Consider the following 18,244-nt stretch of genomic DNA (forward strand, 5'->3'; position numbering starts at 1 on the left):
ATAGGCAACTACACAATATTCTTTTCAACAGAAAAAAATTATTTGCTATTTGGTCAGAAGTTTCCTTTTTACATTTATGTGCTGCAGTGTCAAGTCAACTTGTTGATTCAAAAAGTTTACATCACAGTCATTTAATGCATTAATTAGGCTCAATAATTTATGTACATTAAATCTGCAGAAATAAATAAATAACTAATGAACTTCTTTAAACTGCTTTGGATTGCTCTATGTTCCCTGTTGTAATTTTTGTTTGGTTTGGAAATGATGCAGCTGTAAAGTCATTGAGAAAAAAGTGTTATGAAAGCTTATTTTCAAAGACTTAAATCAATAGATTCATCAATTATTTGCAATATCATCATTAATGATTAGGAATTTATTCTATGACATTCTTTACTAAACTGACCCATTATCAATAGAGATGCTAACAGAAAGCTAACACAAGAGGAAGGTTTGGTTTTATGGGCTTACTTATTGTGATTAATTGTAGTAATTGACCGTCAGGGGCAACATAGTTTTAATTGGAATAGGTAAAAATGCCAGTCAACGCAATCGTAGTTGAGTTCTTATTGAACATGAATAATTGAAGACATCATTGTAATTTAAAAATGTAATTGACCCCAACCTTAGTTCAAATGTTTTGTGTTTAGTGCCCAACATTGCAGAGGTGAGAGAAAGATAACTTGTTGTGAATTGCAGCACGACTAACATGAGCCACCATCAATAATACAGCAGTGTTGATGGTGGCTTTGAAGCAGCATGGATTTATGTGCGACTGAGACGTACGTCGTAGCATCTATGGTGGTGTATCCAGAGGGACACTCTGGAATACAGGCGCCGTTGTGGATGACGTATTCATGGCAGCCCGATTCCCGGTCTTGCATCCTTTGCTTAGTCTGCTTACACTGGTTGTGGAGATCCTGGTTTACAAAATAAGCAGACATGAACACACACAAACAGAAAGAATTCAGGAGTGCAGTGCTCAGGAAATTTACTGATAAAAACCAACCTGGCAGAAGGCGAAGCTAACGCAGCGCCAACCCCTGAAGACATAGTATCCAGGAGGACATTTTTCCACACATGTGTTTCCATGCTGTAGATTCCTGCAGGCCACACAGCTGCTGGCGTTCCCTGGCTCTGAACATCCACCCAGACACTGGTCATGGCAGCACTGACCCTGGAGGCTGCATGCTCCGTGCTTACAGTTGTCCAGGCACACTGAGGGAGAAAAGAAAAGAGGAGGTTCATACCAGGTCACCCATGTGGACATGTCAGACTGTGGCGCCACTGGCGTCTTTAGAAAAAAAAAAACATGGTGGCAGAGCCGTGAGGCTGAGCCACTGGCAAAAAAAAACCTGCAGACACAAAGTGAAACTTCTAAAAAAAGACACAGGCATTAAAATAAAGGGATGAGGAGAGTCAACCACGTGGTTCAAATGATTGCATCGGGGGAAAGACATGCATACACTAACCAACTTTATCAATAATCTACCAGAATAACAACCACTGATCGCATCAAGAAAGAGGGAGTTGGAAACAGGTGTAAGTGGCTCATACAAGATTTCATTTATAAATAAATAAATAAATAAATAAAACAGCCAGTGGAGTCTGCATGTCATCTGTGCTTAGATTAGCTCATCAAGTCTGACCTGTGGCCTTTAATGGTCTAATAAACCAGCAAGTATTGGCTTTCCTGAGATCTATTGAGAATCAACTGGCTTACAACCATAAGACACTTAATTCTTAATAGATTTTAGCTTGTACCAGGTTCCGACAGGTTTGCACAAACAAACTGAATGTGAACAATATATGAATACCGAAAGCAATTACATGTGTCAGGTGTCACTATTCAGACCAAAAACATTTGGTCTAAATGGAACAAAGTTCTCTCTAAGATACTGACAATGCAGGCAATGATTATTTACTTTTACAGCATACATTTTTAAATTTAGACAAACAATATAAGGTGTTTGGTTCAGGGCAATTTGTAAATGTGACATATTCAGGACAATGTCAGATTTGGATACTGTAAACCAGTGGTTCCCAAACAGGGGTACAGGAGCACATTGCAGGGGGTACATAATTAATTTAAAAATAATCAGGAAATGTTCCAAGTTCCTTTTCAGACTTTTTTCTTTTTTTTTTTTGACAAATTCACCACAAATTATACTATAGTTTAATAAATATTTTATGCTGTAGAGGCCATTCTTTTAATCACACTTATGACAATAGGAAACAATAATTAGCTACATTTTACAAACGAGACTGTATTTACTTAGTATTGAAGTAATCACATAAAAGTTATAGTTTAACTAAATTCCACTTTGATTTCCACTCATTGTTTTGAATTTTTAGATTAAGCCTTAGGGAACCAATGTTTGAGACACATTTAGGGGTTTAAGAGAGCTTGCTGTTCTACAAATGAAAAATGCATATGAAATTATTGAGAGGGTACTTATGATATAAAGAGGGGGTACACATGAATTCACAAAAATGCGAAGGGGGTACACAGGACAAAAAAGATTAGGAAACACTGCTGTAAACAAACTAAACTAAAAGATGTCAGGGTAATCACAATGGATACCCTAAACATCCTGTCAAGATGATTTCTGCCAGATTTGGGTGGTAGATCAGATCATTAATGTTGAATCGAGCAATAAATATTGGATATATAGTTGATAGATTGTTTATCACAGGGAGAGAAGTCAAACTGTAATTATATCTGAAAAGCACATCACACTTTGAAGAATTGCAAAGTGCAGCGAGGGCACTATGTGTCAGCATTCAGAGGGGAATGCCACCTCTGTGAGGACATCACATGATCTATCGGTGCCAAATATACAACCAGGACCCCCACCCGCTTCAGCATGGGAGGGCTGCCCATAGTGCTGCCTGAGTAAAACTAGAAGGGCTAAACAGGTTCATGAAAGAGCAAAGAGGTTAAATAAAATAACAATAACTAATTAGATGTTGGTAAAGAATATGTGGAAAGCAGGCAGTGATGAAATAAATAAAAACCATTGTATTGAGCTTCTACAGTATTTAATACCAGGGCTGCTGCAGTGTTTTCTCTTCGTTACATATGTTTTGTCAACCCAAACATAAAACCCTCTGAGACAGTTCCTCTGGTGCCCTCCACCCCTTCTCTGTGCACACGCTAAGACAGCTGCATCACCTAACAGAGCAGGGAGGGCTGAGACGGCTCCCTCCTCCCTTGATCCAGCTCCAGCCAAGGGAGGATCCATGCCGGAAAACCACTCCAACCCCAGATCCACCCTCAGCCTCAGCCAATGTGTTTGCTGACTGAGAGAGGCAGCCATTCAATAGCCTCGACCATGTTGGGAAGGAGAGACACCCGGGGTTAACCCTGGCCTTGCTGGGGCAGACAGAGGGCAGACGAAGCTCATAGGCTGGTATGTCAGGGAAGGTAAATTCACTGCTGCCATTTTAGGGGAATTATAACAGGCTTAAACAATTAGACCAGGGTCAAAGTAAGGAGGTGTGGGGCCGGGTCTGGGCATTAGCATTAGGGGTGCAGGGTCACAACAGGACATTTTATTTGTGTTGTTTTAAAAGCCTTACTGCACTTTAGATGCATTTATCTATAGTAGTTGTAAGACTATACAACTAATAGTTGTCTCAAAAGGTCCCATGTTAGAGCCAAGACACACTGATAAGTAAAATTAGGAAATACAAACATTTTTAAAACTAGTTATACACATTTATTATCAATTAATGAAAAAAAATGTAGAAAGAAAAGATATTGAACATATATTTGATCAGAAAACAAGAAGTCTGCTACTTACAGTATAGGTTACAATACTGAGAGGATTAGACCTACTGTTCTGATCAGACAGGTAGAATTAAGGCCACAATTTATAAGCTCAGACACCTAGTCGCTACATTCCACTGAGCTGCCCTATATATAGTACAGTGTGTTTATACACAACACAGAATGTAGTAAAAACCCACAAATCTGTGAAAGAAAAAAGTAAATTAAGTTTAGCAAAAAAGTGATTCAAATAAATAAAAAAAAGCTGGCTGATATTTGTAAATAATAATAAAATCATACAACACAACCAATAATTAGCCCTTCTACCTTCTATATAATATAATCCCAAACCTTTGATTGTTTATGCATTTGATTCTAACCGTCGATCGCACAAACACAATGACAGTTAAGAGGAAAACCTGTCATCATTCTTAACATTTTGGACTGATCATTGCATCCCTTTAAAAGCACTTTATATATAGAGCACCGTTCGCATAAAAGTAGACTTTAAAAAATGTTTTATGTTCATTTAGTTAGATTTATTAATACTAGCTTCATACAAGGCAGCCTAAACCACCTCTGTATCCCTAAACATCCCTCCATCTGCTTTTCCAAGCCACATGGCCCCTCCCACTTTCATTCATACAACGCCTTCTTTTGTTTTCATGCGGGCAAGATCTGGGGGGGGGGGTTGTGGAAGAGAGGCTGGATGGAGGGAAGATCTGTCTCACACTTTGACAACAGGAGGAGGCGGAGGTAGCATCCTGGAGAGGTTATCTTATTCGGCTAAACACACACACACGAGCATGTAAACCTTACAGTGTCATTCAATAATTTGTATGCTGCTTCACCACACACGTACAGTTCCAGTAAGCCTGATCAAAGGTGTGCTGTGTTTACCTTTCATTTGGCCGTGGCAGTAAAGAGCCCCGGCTGCTAAATCTGACGGGAAGAGACATGGGAGAAGCCAGGCAGCCAATAGCGTGCAGTCAAACACGACAGCACTTCCTGCTCTTAACACATAAAACCGCCCCTTTAATTGGCGGTGTTGTCTACAGGCAGAGTGCTGGGAACAATAACAAACACGTTTTTACCCCTAAACCATTTACTCAGGAGAGCACATGCACACGCATACTCATCCCCTCCTTTACACACGCGAACACATCTGCTGGATTCACTGCTAGATAGATACAACTTTACATTTGGCCACAGTGGGAGTCCTGAACTTCAAAAGCTTTGCTATAAACGTTGCCAGTGATCTGATGTAATGACATTTGCCTGAAGAGAGAAGGAGAGGGATGGTGAGGGAGGGGGGTGGGGGGGTGGGGGGGTGGAGGATGGAAGTCTATTAACAAAAAAAATGCTGATTGAAGAGGAGCGCGAGGGGAAACACCAGATCAGAGGCATCAATTCTGTGTTCCCACAAGCAAGAATGCATATAAACAAATCTAATAGAAATATGGGTTAAAGGTCTGTTTGATGGCCAAACTGTGAAGGGCTGAAAAGGGGGAGAGAGGGTAAATGAGGCCACCAGGGGAGGCAGAAAACCAAGGATTTGAAGAGAGGAGCTATAAAAGAAATCCCAGTAATGTGTTTTCCATATCACACTATTTCCTTCACACAGTGAAAAAAAAATACAGACAATTCTCACATGTGAACATTTTCTCTCCTTTAGCGCCATTAGCATAAATGTGTTAATGCTCTATATGCTCCATCATTAGTGATGTCTTCTGTTATTTCCATTACTTCTTGCTGCCAAGAACTTTTCAATCAATAGAAGTCTTTTTATACGTGTTATCTTATGTATCTATCTCCTGTGTTTGTGCTCAGCTGCCCTCAAAAACCAGCCCACTCAAACACAAAAGATTACTTGAAGACACCTTACAAAAAGCACAGAAAGGCATTACGTTAACCTTTTGGGCTGAAACTCATTACACATTTTTCTGTCTCACACATGCACAGGAAGACTCGTGTCACACCCCTTTCACATATCCACAACGCTGCCTCAACATGTCTACTCGCTCTCTCTCAGTCAGTGCGTTTACGTGCACACGCCTATCCAGCTCTGCTCTCGAGTCAATTGAGGACCTCTTTTAAAATGATGGATAGAGATCTTTTTTCTGAATTTCCGTCCCCCATTTATGCGTTTTAAGATTTTCCGTTAGTTGTAGCAGCATGATTTCGGCTTCCTCGTTCGTCCAAAAGCACTTCTTGCATTTTTCAAGAGCTCCAGAATTTTCGATTCCAGCCGAGCTACGCTGTTTATATGCATTTAAAAATTCAGTTACTATTGAAAAAAGGCATTTCTTTTAATTGACATTAATTTCTGTATGTAGGTGAAGAATGAAAAAACAATTCAAAAAAAAAAAACTTGTTAGAGGAATCAGCTGTTTGCAACTCGGTGAGTTTGGTTAGTCAGTAAAACTAAAAAGACAATAAAAATGTTGTTTTATTAGCCGTTTTTGTTTGAGTCAGAACATTATTCAATAGTTACAGATGGGGCTAAAGACCATTGTTTCCCTTTGAAAAAAGACAAACCCAGGCTAAACAGATGTTGACAATGCTACCACGAGCTGGAACGAATTACATATCTCCTGAAAGGAAAAAAAAATGACTTGTTTGAATCTATATGGAGGCCATTTATCACCTATTTTGAATCTATCCAAAAATCATAATGAGAAGGACTCTTGAGACTTATTGAACTTGCTTGTTTGAGTTTTGGTTTTTTATTTACCTTTTTGTTTCTTTGTTTCTTGGAATCACTGAAGTCTGTACACTTTTGTGACTTGCCATTTTTTTGTGAAGAAACATAAGTACAGATACGTGTCTGAGAGGTTGTATCGTTGTATGTGTTGTAAAACCTAAAAATAATACATTTATTGTTGGAAAAAAGAAAGCCAAACACTCCTTTTATTAAGCAAAAATATGTCAGACAACTTCATCTGCTAAGCTCGGGTGGAAATAAACAAGGAAAGAAACAAACGCAATGAGAGAGTGCAGGGTGAATCTAGTTCACAACAAACAGATTTGCTTTAGTCTTGTATGTCTGTTCATTGATTATCTCGTTGGTGTCTTCCTGTTTGCTGGCCGGCTCCCCTGGCCTGTCTAGTTGCCATGGAGATGAAGCTAGATGGACTGCAGTAATTAGCTGGACCCTCCCAACCAGCATTTTCTTAAGATGTAACCCTGCGTCCATCACCTTTTATCTTGAAGCCACACTTTTTATCTACTTAACCCTACAGTGTGTGATTCACTCTACCCCCTTTGTTCGTCTTCTCTCCTCCCTTGACCCTTTCCTTTTCACTCCTGACCCACACAATGGTGGTTTAAGCCTCAGGTGACAAGTCTTCTTCCACACAAAGCCAAAGCCACAGGATCAGATTTCAGATTTCCATCGATACACTTCACTGATTTATTTTCTCGCCGATGCCTCAACTTTTCCCTCTGTTACTCATTCTAACATGTTGCTACCACCCTCCTAAATAATTAAGTGTCATCTGTTTCCTGTAAATTATCTTGTGGTACGCCTCCACTGTTTATTGCCATGTTTGCCTTGCCCTTTACGCAACAAAAAAATCCTCTCCCTTCCTCTGGTTTTGTCACTGGGAAAACTACACACTTGTTACACTACAGGTCCACGACTTCCTGATGGCCGCAATCCATCTCATAACGCCACAAAAAAACTTGAAATCACGCACACGCATTTTGTCAAATCCCTTTGGTTTACATGTTAATGAGCACACCCAGGGTAAATCGCTGGTCTTTTACCATAAAGACATGGTTACATACGTTCATCTAATCACTCACACATGTTTAAAATAATACACACAGAATATTGATTACAATTTTTATTATTACACTCAATGATTAAAAAAAATTACATAATCGAGAAAAAACAATTATTAAATAAATAAATACATAATTTTACACGAGTTTTATTTGGTTAATAAAAAACTTTCACGATTTCGGACATCTACAAAGAATAAAGCTTGGCACACCGATTATTAATACTAACTTTGAGTTGTTTAATACACACGCATGCAAGCCCCGCCTCTGTCAAAGCTAAACCTAGCCTGCAGGCCAACACGAAGAAAGTTGTTGCTAGCGGTCTTAAAACATGGCAGGAGAAACGCAGCAAAACGCTTGGTAAACAAGCGTGGCAAGTGAAATTCTCTTATATGAGAACACTTTGGGTTTGATGATGAAGACCTAGAGCAAAGACACGTCACATGCAAGAAGTGTTTTGTTTTGTGCAAAAGTGAACAAACTTGATTTTAGTGTTTGAAGGATTTTATTTTTGTTTAAAGAATATATTTTACATTGTTTTGTACTAAAAATGAATAACTTTTCTGTTGACAAATAATGGTTTTAATCATCGTGATTTCAATCATGACTCAAATAATCGTGATTATTATTTTTTCTATAATCAAGCAGCCCTACAAACAGATGTAATTTATCACACATACGCACAAAGTCAGAAGCGGCAAAGCATGTGACACACACACACAAACGGCAGGAACACAGAAATGCAAGGAGCGGTCCAGCAAGCTTTGCTGACTAGAGATTTTGGTGACAGTGAAGAGGTGATTGAGATCTGCAGCGTTTGAACATTCATCTGGAGAATGAGACCCCTGCATCACCAGCCTCATGATTCTTCTTTACCGTACAGCTCAAGATAATCACTCCCACCGCCGTCATCCCATACACACAACACACACACTGAAGAGAGAGAACATTCCCTTCCCAATAAAACAGCTTTCTGTCAAGTCACAGAACCCCTGCACAGGCCACTGCAACCTGAGTGCTGTCACGTCCAGCCGTTGATCTATGATTCATTAAAGCATGTGGCTTCCCGCGAGAGACACATGAATCAAACAATGTGGACTGAACCAGGACAATCAGTGTCAAACGGTCTCATGTGGCTTCTGCTCCTGCTGGAACATCATTTACTGTGATCAGCTACAACCACTGTTTCTGGGCCTGCACATCAATCAGAAAGAGATAAGATGTCCATCTTCCCATCACCCAAAGTAGAACAAGAGTTCCTTGAGCAGAACCAAAAATCAAAACAATCAGACAACTGAATCTAGGCCTGGGCAATATATCGAGATTCAAGATAAAGTGTATTTTCTATTTTGGCGATATTGAAAATTACAATATCGCCTATATATCAATATATTTTTATTTTATAGTTTATTTTGTATCAAAATACTAGTTTTAGGAGTTACTGTTTTGCTACTTCTCAGAACAGCATGAAAAGTACAGATGGTTTGTTGAGTGCATCCCAACCCAAACCTTCCCCTAACAAAGCCACAATACAGAACTCACTCACACATGCTGTCCCTTACAGGCCACAAAGCTCGAAGTGGCACATATTGTGCAGCTGTTTGTTAATAAATGTGCGTGTGTACCATTTCTCTTCAGCATTTTGGACCTAGAATTGTCTTTATTTATTGAATTAAAAATATCAAGATTTATATTGTATATTGCCATTTTGAGAAAAAATATCGAGATATGAATTTTGGTTCATATCACCCAGCCCTGACTGAATCCAGCAGAAGCCGTTTACAAGCTGTCACAAACAAAGAAAAAACTCAAATAACTTAAATGTAGGGATGTAAAGATGAATCATGAGGCAGTTAAAAATCGATTCAAAGGTGTCACGGTTCACATTGATACTCTGAAATTGAAAAGCTTTATTTTTTTTACGTTTTTTAATTTAACAGCAGAGGGCGCTATCTATTGAGAATTTGAAATTCAGGACGCACCATCATGTTTTAAATCAGAAGTGTGGAAGCATTTTGGTTTCCCCAAGACAAAAGGAAAGCGGTGAGAAAAAAAGAACATGTGAAATCCAACGTCAGAGGGGCACAGAGAGAGAGAATGAAAGCCATAGTTTGTTTATTTATATTAATTCTTTGATGTGGGATTTGTTTTAAAAGCCAATTGTTAAGGCACAAAATACATTTTCAGTGGCACTTTTAAAAAGAAAGTGAACGATTAGGCAGTTTTGCATAGTTTACTGTATAGCCAGAATTTTAATGAATATTCTTTTGACAATGAAAGATAAAAGAAAAAAAAGTTGTATTTTTCAGTCATCATATGTCTACAGTCTCATTTTGTGTAAAAAAAAAAATAAAATAAAAAAAAATCGTGAGAGAATGGCATCGTGAACCCAGTATCGTGAATCGAATCGTAACGGGAGTTGAGTGAATCGCTACATCCCTACTTAAATGGCACATTTATTGCATCCCTAAATAGAATCAGGCTTGAAGCCACCAAATGCAGCAGACAGTGATTTGACATCTTTAACCTCTTGAGCACAGGTTTAATAATTGTAGCTGTGCTTAAATAATCTGTGTAATTTAATCAGAGGTGCCGAGCAGTAGTCTAGTTGTGACTAAGGGGTTTTTTAGGCCTCTCATTTCTGCCTCAATGGGCCATTATCTCCTCATGTTAGCCACAAATGGAGAAAGGAAAACTGGAAAAAAAAGAGAAGTCAGGTTTGTCGCGCCGTCCTCAGCTGACACAGGAAATGTTTATCAAAGAGCTGATTGTCACAGTCCGTTTCTACCTTGTCCTCTCCTTCCTTTATTCCATCTTTCTTTCCTTCCTCTAGTGGGCTCCCTCTCTCACCAGCTTTCTTATGTTTCAGGGGCTTCAGCTAGCCCCTCTGACCCTGAGGACTGTGTCACCAGAGTGGCTATAAACTTCGCACAGAAAATAAAACACAGCTTAAGGACTCCGCACAGAGTCCATGAGGAAGTTGTTTTCATAACTTTGCTAATACAATCTACTTCAATAAATTAAACTAGGTAAGAGACAAATAATGAAAAATAATTGTTATAGCTTTTATCTTTTTGATTCACACTGAAACTTAATATTTAGCTTCATGTTTTCTACAGGATTTTCTGGTCCTAAAACAGTCTTGCTTTTTTTTTTACTCATATTTGCACATTCAAAATAATCATCAAACAAATGACAAACAATACACTTTATTTTCTAATGATTAAACTGGTTCCTATAAGTAATTACACTCAAATGTGGTATTGAAAAGCGGAAAGTTAAAGGCCAATGAGTGGCAGAAGTCACTTGCTGATTTGACATTTTTGCAGTGCAGAATAATAGTCAAACTAGGAAGTGTGGTCAGCTGAGCACTTTGGTAGAGTGAGTGTGACATTGGCAGCAAAAGACACATTTTATTTTATACCTAGCCCAGATCAAATTTTACTGAAAAAAACACTATACAGCTATCCAGTGGAACATTTTAACACTAGACAATCAACTGGCTGTTAAAAACATGTGTGCACAACATAACCTAAAGCACCTTTAATTATTCAATTTCTGAAGTCTCTGAGAAAACAACAGGAGATGAACGCAACCGCCCCCAAAGACTAGATACATATACAGTACCTAAAGGTCTACATCTCAATGATCATGTTGCTGTTGTTGAATAGGCTGACCAGCTGCACTGAGCAGGAGGAACAGTGTGGGCAGGTCAGCTGCAGTGCAGATGCTGGCCATCCTAATTCATATTCACAGCAGACGTACAGTACACTGACACACACAGACGCACGCACCTTAGAGACAGCACAACAGAAGTAATTTTGAAAGTTTCACAAATGCATTTTTTTTTTTTTTTTTTAAAAAGTGAATATTATCAGGGGAATAAGTCCAGTGTACAGTTAAATCAAACAAATGACAAGAGAGCCTTGACAGTATTTTTTTTCTTCTGTGGGACGTTTTTAGATGTGCACTAACTGCTCTTTGACGAATGTGTGAACTTCCGCTGTCCTCTTTATCGCACAAGGCTTCGGAAAGGGTTTTATTTTGAGAAGATGGAAGGAGGAAAACTCTCCATCAGTATGGGGAGAAACAGCCTTGTCATAAAGAGTCAAATTCTTTAAGGCACACACACAACGCACAAAATACACAGAAAACAAGTCACATGTCAACGACATGTGAGGTTTGAATGTTATTCTTTTGTTCTCGGCACAAGCCACTCTTTTCCTGCGCCCCCTCCGACCCCTGACCCAGGCTTGGAGAATAACACAAGAGTTACCAGCCATGAACCAATGCATCTATTGTTAGAATTAATCCCATGATAACAAATAAAATGATTCAAGCTGTTTTAAATCATGCAGTTGATACAAGTCAATCACTTTATTACCATTTTGATGCCTTCATGCTAACCCTGTTCAAGATACATGACTGAAAGCATTATATTAGCCCATAAATGTCAGGAAATGTTTATGGAATGTAGAAAATACACATTATTTTTCTAAAATCCCTGCTTTGTAGAATCATGATCATAAAATCTTGCTTACAGAAGCAAAAAAAACAAACTGTGATTAACATTTAGGTCAACAAAATCAGAAAAAATGTGCTTACAAAGCACAATCACCCCTCACTATCTTACTTGAAGCAGACAAAACCTCAGTTTGACCCGAGCGAGAGCCGCCTTTCCATCAGCACAGCGAGTGGCCAAAGAAAACAGGCAAAATGACTAAGCAGGGGTCTCCTGGGTTGGTGAGCAGGGATCGATAATGACGAGTGTGTGAGGCATACACAAAACTCTCAGCTTGTGGCCCAAATTCATCAAATGTTGGGGGACAAGTCAGAGATCCTGCTTTTGTTCCTCCTTTCTTCCTTTTTGAATATCATCAACTGGGATTTTCAGGAGCTAAAGACCGCAAACTGACAATCTCTTCTATTTATTCATCAGAAATATAATGTACAATAAAATAAAATATGTTATACATGAACACATTTTTAGAAGGTAAGCTGCTTTGATAATAATGTACAATCCTTTTAGGAGAGCGCAGACACACTACCTGCAGCAATGACATGCTGCGGCTCTTTCTTTGATGCATGGTTGGGATAAAAGTCTTCATGCCTGCTTGCCAATCAAGCCTTCCAACATGCCCCTGTTGTAATGCTAATGCAGCGTGCGCAGATCTAAACCCTCTCTAATTAAAATCTTAGTCCCAATAACTGCCAGACTAAAGAGATTTGCCATAAGCACTCATTATTAACTGCTGAGAGGAGAGCGAGGGAGGATCGTGGGTGTGTGTAGGTGTTTGTGTGTTTTGCTGTGTGTGCCGTATGTACACAGACTTTTCTAAGACATAAACAATCTCAGATGTTAAGGTAAATATTACATTTTTCGCTGTGGATCAGCTTTAGTGATCTGGATGAGTCAATGGTCAATCTTCTGCACTGGTTTCTTCTGTGTTTATTTGATGGGAGGGAGGTATAGCTGGGCGAGGACTGCCGCAGTGAAACAGAGCATGGTGTGCCTCTGAAGGCAGTGATCCAGATGCACAGGAGAGCACAGGATGGAGGTGTAGGGGGTGGGGGGGATAAGCAAGAGGGTGAGACTCAAAGAAGGGAAGGAGAGAGAGGGCACTGAAAGGAAGAGTCGAGGAAACGCGTTACACGAGGGGCAGATCATAAAGGACAGAGCGAGAGCAGATGGTGCCGACACATGACCACTATGGAGGGGACGATTAGCAGAATTTCACAAACGCCACGTGGAACCATTGGTCCAAGATGAAGAGCACGGTGATGCTGTCTTCCTGTCCCTCCCTTCTTCAGATCAGAGCTCTTGAACTAACACCCTTCCCCCAGGCTTGTTTTTCTCCCCTTGCAGAAAAATTTGCGGGCGTCTCCTCGAAAAATGAGATTCAATGGAAAAGCACAACCAGGAAAAAATATATATACATCACAATTCCATCTTTTACTAATATTTTAGAGGTTTATCATCTTCTTTCCTACTGGGATTATCTTTATCTTTCTTACTAAGATATTTAAACCAAACATACCTCATTAATTATCTTTAACTTTTGTTATTGTACATTTAAATACAGATTCAACTTTCCTTAAACTTATTGAGTATATATCCTTCAAAATCACAGGGAAAACAGAATTTGCTGCATGTAAACATAATCCACTACAAATGACCACAATTCAGACTGTCACGTCAGTTACTTCAATTCAATTACGGTAGTAACTTAAAGTAGAGATAGATTTAGTGTAAGATCTCTAAAAAAAATAGGTTGGCACAGCAGTGACAGAAACTGTAAAGCAAATGACAAAATAAAAAATGGTGGATGGATGATTTTTAGTGCATTTTAATGTATTATCAATATTTGAGATATATCAAAAGGAGAACACCAGTGGCGAGATACAAGCCCTGATTCAGCATCTTATATTAAAAATAATGACAAGCTGTGACTCACATCAGGTTTTATCTATAACTAAAATGTCATTTATCCCAAATCTGCAAAATAAAATGCTGCTGGTTCCATCAGAAACCTCAGTCATCATGAATGGCCATTAAAAAAAAAGTCCAAAACCTCCATCCTGGTGCAAGAATCAGGCGCGTGATGTCCCAGCAGGAGCCTGACTGAAAAACAAACTCTTGTTAAAGGGTTTACACAGTAGGTGACTTGTGCAGGAAAATATTGTAACCACAAATGGGTGCCCCCTAGTTTTTTATGCTGACATATGTGCGTGCATGCACATACATAATGCATGTGCACACTTGGGCTTAGGACAAAAGGAGAACAACACACTTACATTACGCATGGGAAAATAGTGTCAAGGGACTGGAGGGGCCCTGCTTATCCTTGGAGGCGCAGATGTTGTTAGCAGAGGCCCTCTAACATTTCGCCTGAGTGAGTGTGTAGGAGGCACCAATACGTACACACGCACAGGTATTACATCTTACATCAGATCAACAGTATGTTTATCACAATGACAATAATCTAAGAAATTATTAAAACAATATAATTAGTATATCTATTGATATTTTAAGGCATACTAGAGACTGACCACCAAACCCACAGTCCTAATGGTACATTAATGTTTAAATTAAATGTTGAAAGGCTTGAATCACTTGCTGACATCAGCACTCTAGTCTGGTAAAGAAAAGGTTGACTCTGACTACCAAGTCAAATTCCTTGTACTGTCCTAAAAACTGTACTTGGCCATTAAAACATTTCTGATTCTGACTCTGTGTCAGTTAAAAAAAACAAATAGACAGGAGACACAAAACAAAACAAAGAGCATGAACAACAAAAAATGAGACGTGCATGTGTGTACCTGTCCCCCGTGCCTTTGTTGTACTATAGATTGATGGGATAATTGTAGGAAGGTTGTCATGATCCATAACTCATATTTCAAATTGCTTATGCAATTTAACCTTGTAACAATTGAACAAGATTCAACAGCATGATCGTAGTAGAGTCCTGTCTTTTAACAGGTTTCCCATGCACAACAGGACCAGCCATAACAGCAAATTACACTTCGATAATAACTCCAGTATGGTATAAAACATCATAAAGATGTATTAAACAATTAAGTACAATGTAGGTACAAAAACCACATCAAGCAACTTGCACCAATTCAGCAAACAATGACATCTTCTGATGTGACCACAACAAACAAAACAAAAGCTCTGAAAAAAAGTTAGAGGCATGTTGCTCTGCTAGATACTGTACAGTGGTTATTCTTAGAGATATTGTTGGTTTGCAGATCTGTGTGTGTGTGTGTGTGTGTGTGTGTGTGTGTGTGTGTGTGTGTGTGTGTGTGTGTGTGTGTGTGTGTGTGTGTGCCTGCGTGTGTGTTTTTAGTTTTTATAATGAGATTGTAAAAAGTCGAATAAGGTCTAAATCAAATCAGTGCAGCATAGAAAGGCCAGTCAGTCAAGATTGGAGCGGTTAACAGGAGACAGTAAATGGGTATCAGTGATTGATGCCATCAGCAGTCATAAGCGGCTCCTGAAGGAAAGTATCATTCACTGAAGGACCTGTTGACAGTGATGCAACCTCAGTTTAATGTCCAATCCCCTGTCAATAGTTCAATCTGTAATCACATCAGGTGAGGACACAAAGGGTATGGATGGTATTAGGTTTTCATAAATTTTATTAACCAGCCATCGACCAATGGTAATACCCCTTTGATACCGAAAAATCATGTCTTTAACTAGAACATGCACACCAGCATCCATTAGATCTACTATCTCTTATACAATTACACCTACAAGTAGGTATAATAAGAATAAAATGAAACAGTGAGTAAGAAGTTTGCTGTTCTCTTTCATATTATTTGTTCTGGGATGTACGCCTCCGCGTCATATTTCAGAAGCCCTATCTCATCCCGCCAATCCTGAAGAGTGAATGGAGACGGGAACCTGTACGGGGCTCACAGTCTGATATCGCTTTTGTCCCTCCGCCTGGAGAGGACATTTTGGATTTGGACTGTGGAGACGACGATGACGTGACCTCTAATTGTCATGATCTACTAATACTCTCCAAAGTATGATGCTATGAATGTATACACAGCTGAAAAAAGGTTTGTTGAGTCCAATATAATTTATCTTAAATTTGTGAGTTTGTGGGTGACTACTGGCACACGCTGTTATAAACAGGAATGCAGACACTGGGGTAAAGAAAGCAAATTACCCTGATGCAACTTGTTGCTCTTTTTTTTTTTTTTTTTTTTTTACTTGTAAGGGTTTTATGTTTTTTTTTCACCTCTGCTAAAATCCTACCTTTTAAAAGTGATCAAAAATATACTATACTTTAACAATCTACATGCTGCTACATTTGCAAGAGCATGAAGTACAGGAATTGTTACAGTAAAGGTGAACTGGAAGTTGTGCTTAATATTCTGTGTAGTTTCGATCAGCTACTTCTTAGCAGCTGTCTAGTGCAATTCAGTAAACAGCAGAAGATACAAGTAGGACACTTGTACAGGATTCTAAATGAAAAGCTTCTGGAATGTTGAAGATTTCAAATGAAACCAAAACAAATACAGAAGTTGTGTTAGACAAAACCACATGTTAAACCTCATAGTTTGGCACTCTTGGGCCAAGAGGACCACAGGACTTCTAAATGACCCCACAGATTTCTCATTAACGGAAACTTTAAAATTCAGCATCTCATACATACGGTGGGGTGGCACTAGTGTGCCGATCTGTTAATTTATTATATTATTCTAATAAGCAGAAGATGACACTCAGCTAGCTGGTACATTAGAGTTATGAAGCATTTCAAACCCTAACTAGGGATGGCACATACTAGCGACCATGTCCTCTTTTTCACGTCTTGTCCGGATCGTCTGGCCGGATTTTACAAAATCATCAAAATGTCCAAGTTTATTATAATTAATTTAAAAGACCGTAACTTCACTAATATTTGCTCTATTGAAGAAATCCCAGCAGTTTCTGAAAACTAAGGAGTCATTACGGTAGTTTTACTCACAAGTGCCAGAATTATTGAAGATGCTACTTTGTTTTGACGAAATCATCACACATGAGAAAAAGATAAGAGAGAATAAAGTCCAAGATGGATTGAAAGAGACCAATCCATCTTGGATTTAATTAAAAAATATCAGCAGGAAGATCCTCCTGGATGATAAAACCTTCATGGTTTCAATGATTGAAAGATTTAAAGAAGGTATACATTAGATTTTTCAAGGACAGATGGTCATAATGCATAATAAAGGTGATTGACTTGGGTAATTTTCTAAGTCTTTGTTATTAAGAGAGAAATTATTTGTTAAACCTTATGGACAAATAACCTTTTATTTATTATATTGTTGTTTCAAGGTAGATTCAAGAAAACATCGAGTATTTTGAGTATGACGAGTTTGGCCCAAGTGTGACAGTCAAAATATGGTCATCCTAGTACATATCCACCAAAAAGTGCTAAATTACACAAGTTAAACGCACTTTATCTGATACAACTTTGTGAATGAAGGTCATGAGGTGGGCTAATGATATTTAACAATAAAGCGCTCCATTTTATTTGATTTACATGGCCATCTTTGTAGCTGAAATTTGGGTCCCTGAGCTCAGAAATGTTAGCAATTACTGACCATTTACACCAAGACACACACTGAAGTACACAAGATCCCAAACCATCACACAAACACTTGCCACCATTTCAATGGAATTGGCCAGAGGGGCACCCCTCTCCTTCCAGTCCCTGCCTGCCTTGGTGCAGGCAGGAAGAGAGATGATGGGTGATAAGGAGAACTTACACCAACATTCCTTCATGGGGCTTAAGGTCTTATGTGGGTGACAAGCAAAGCCATTTGTTATTTGATGTGTGTGTTTTTTTCACTTGGTTTTAAACTGTTTGTCCAATGAAAAGACAAACGTCACGATACATAAAACTTGAAGAGTGTTTTCGATGGCAATGTTTATTCAAGCCACAGCACAAATAAGAGCAATAAGCAGGCCCAAGATGGTGGTGGTGCATGTCTGTCTGTCCATGTGTATGTCCGCCTGCTTTTTGCTCACAAATTGAGGGGAGAGCTTGTTCTGCCAAGGTCTGCTGCTCCTTCTTCGTCATTGATATGAATTACACTGGCTCACATGCTTGCTGTTCACACTCCAAAAATACTGTGGTTAAGGTTGATCTCATTAACCTGAATTCAGAGATGTGTAGGTCAGGTGGCGTTGAT

General features: G+C 38.9%; 1 protein-coding gene across 2 annotated transcripts in view; it reads right to left on the reverse strand.

The window, feature by feature from the left end:
- insrb (insulin receptor b) overlaps positions 1 to 18,244 on the reverse strand; it is an 83,950-nt gene that overhangs the window by 24,684 nt on the left and 41,022 nt on the right. For both annotated transcript variants that reach the window (XM_028445558.1, XM_028445559.1), the window contains exons 3-4: positions 1,007 to 1,215; positions 784 to 917 (exon numbers count right to left, since the gene is read on the reverse strand). In XM_028445558.1, coding sequence (XP_028301359.1) covers positions 784 to 917; positions 1,007 to 1,215 — 343 coding nt within the window. The remainder of the gene's footprint in view (positions 1 to 783; positions 918 to 1,006; positions 1,216 to 18,244) is intronic.

The sequence above is a fragment of the Gouania willdenowi genome, chromosome 4 (assembly GCF_900634775.1).
Source record: "Gouania willdenowi chromosome 4, fGouWil2.1, whole genome shotgun sequence".
Classification (NCBI taxonomy): domain Eukaryota; kingdom Metazoa; phylum Chordata; class Actinopteri; order Blenniiformes; family Gobiesocidae; genus Gouania; species Gouania willdenowi.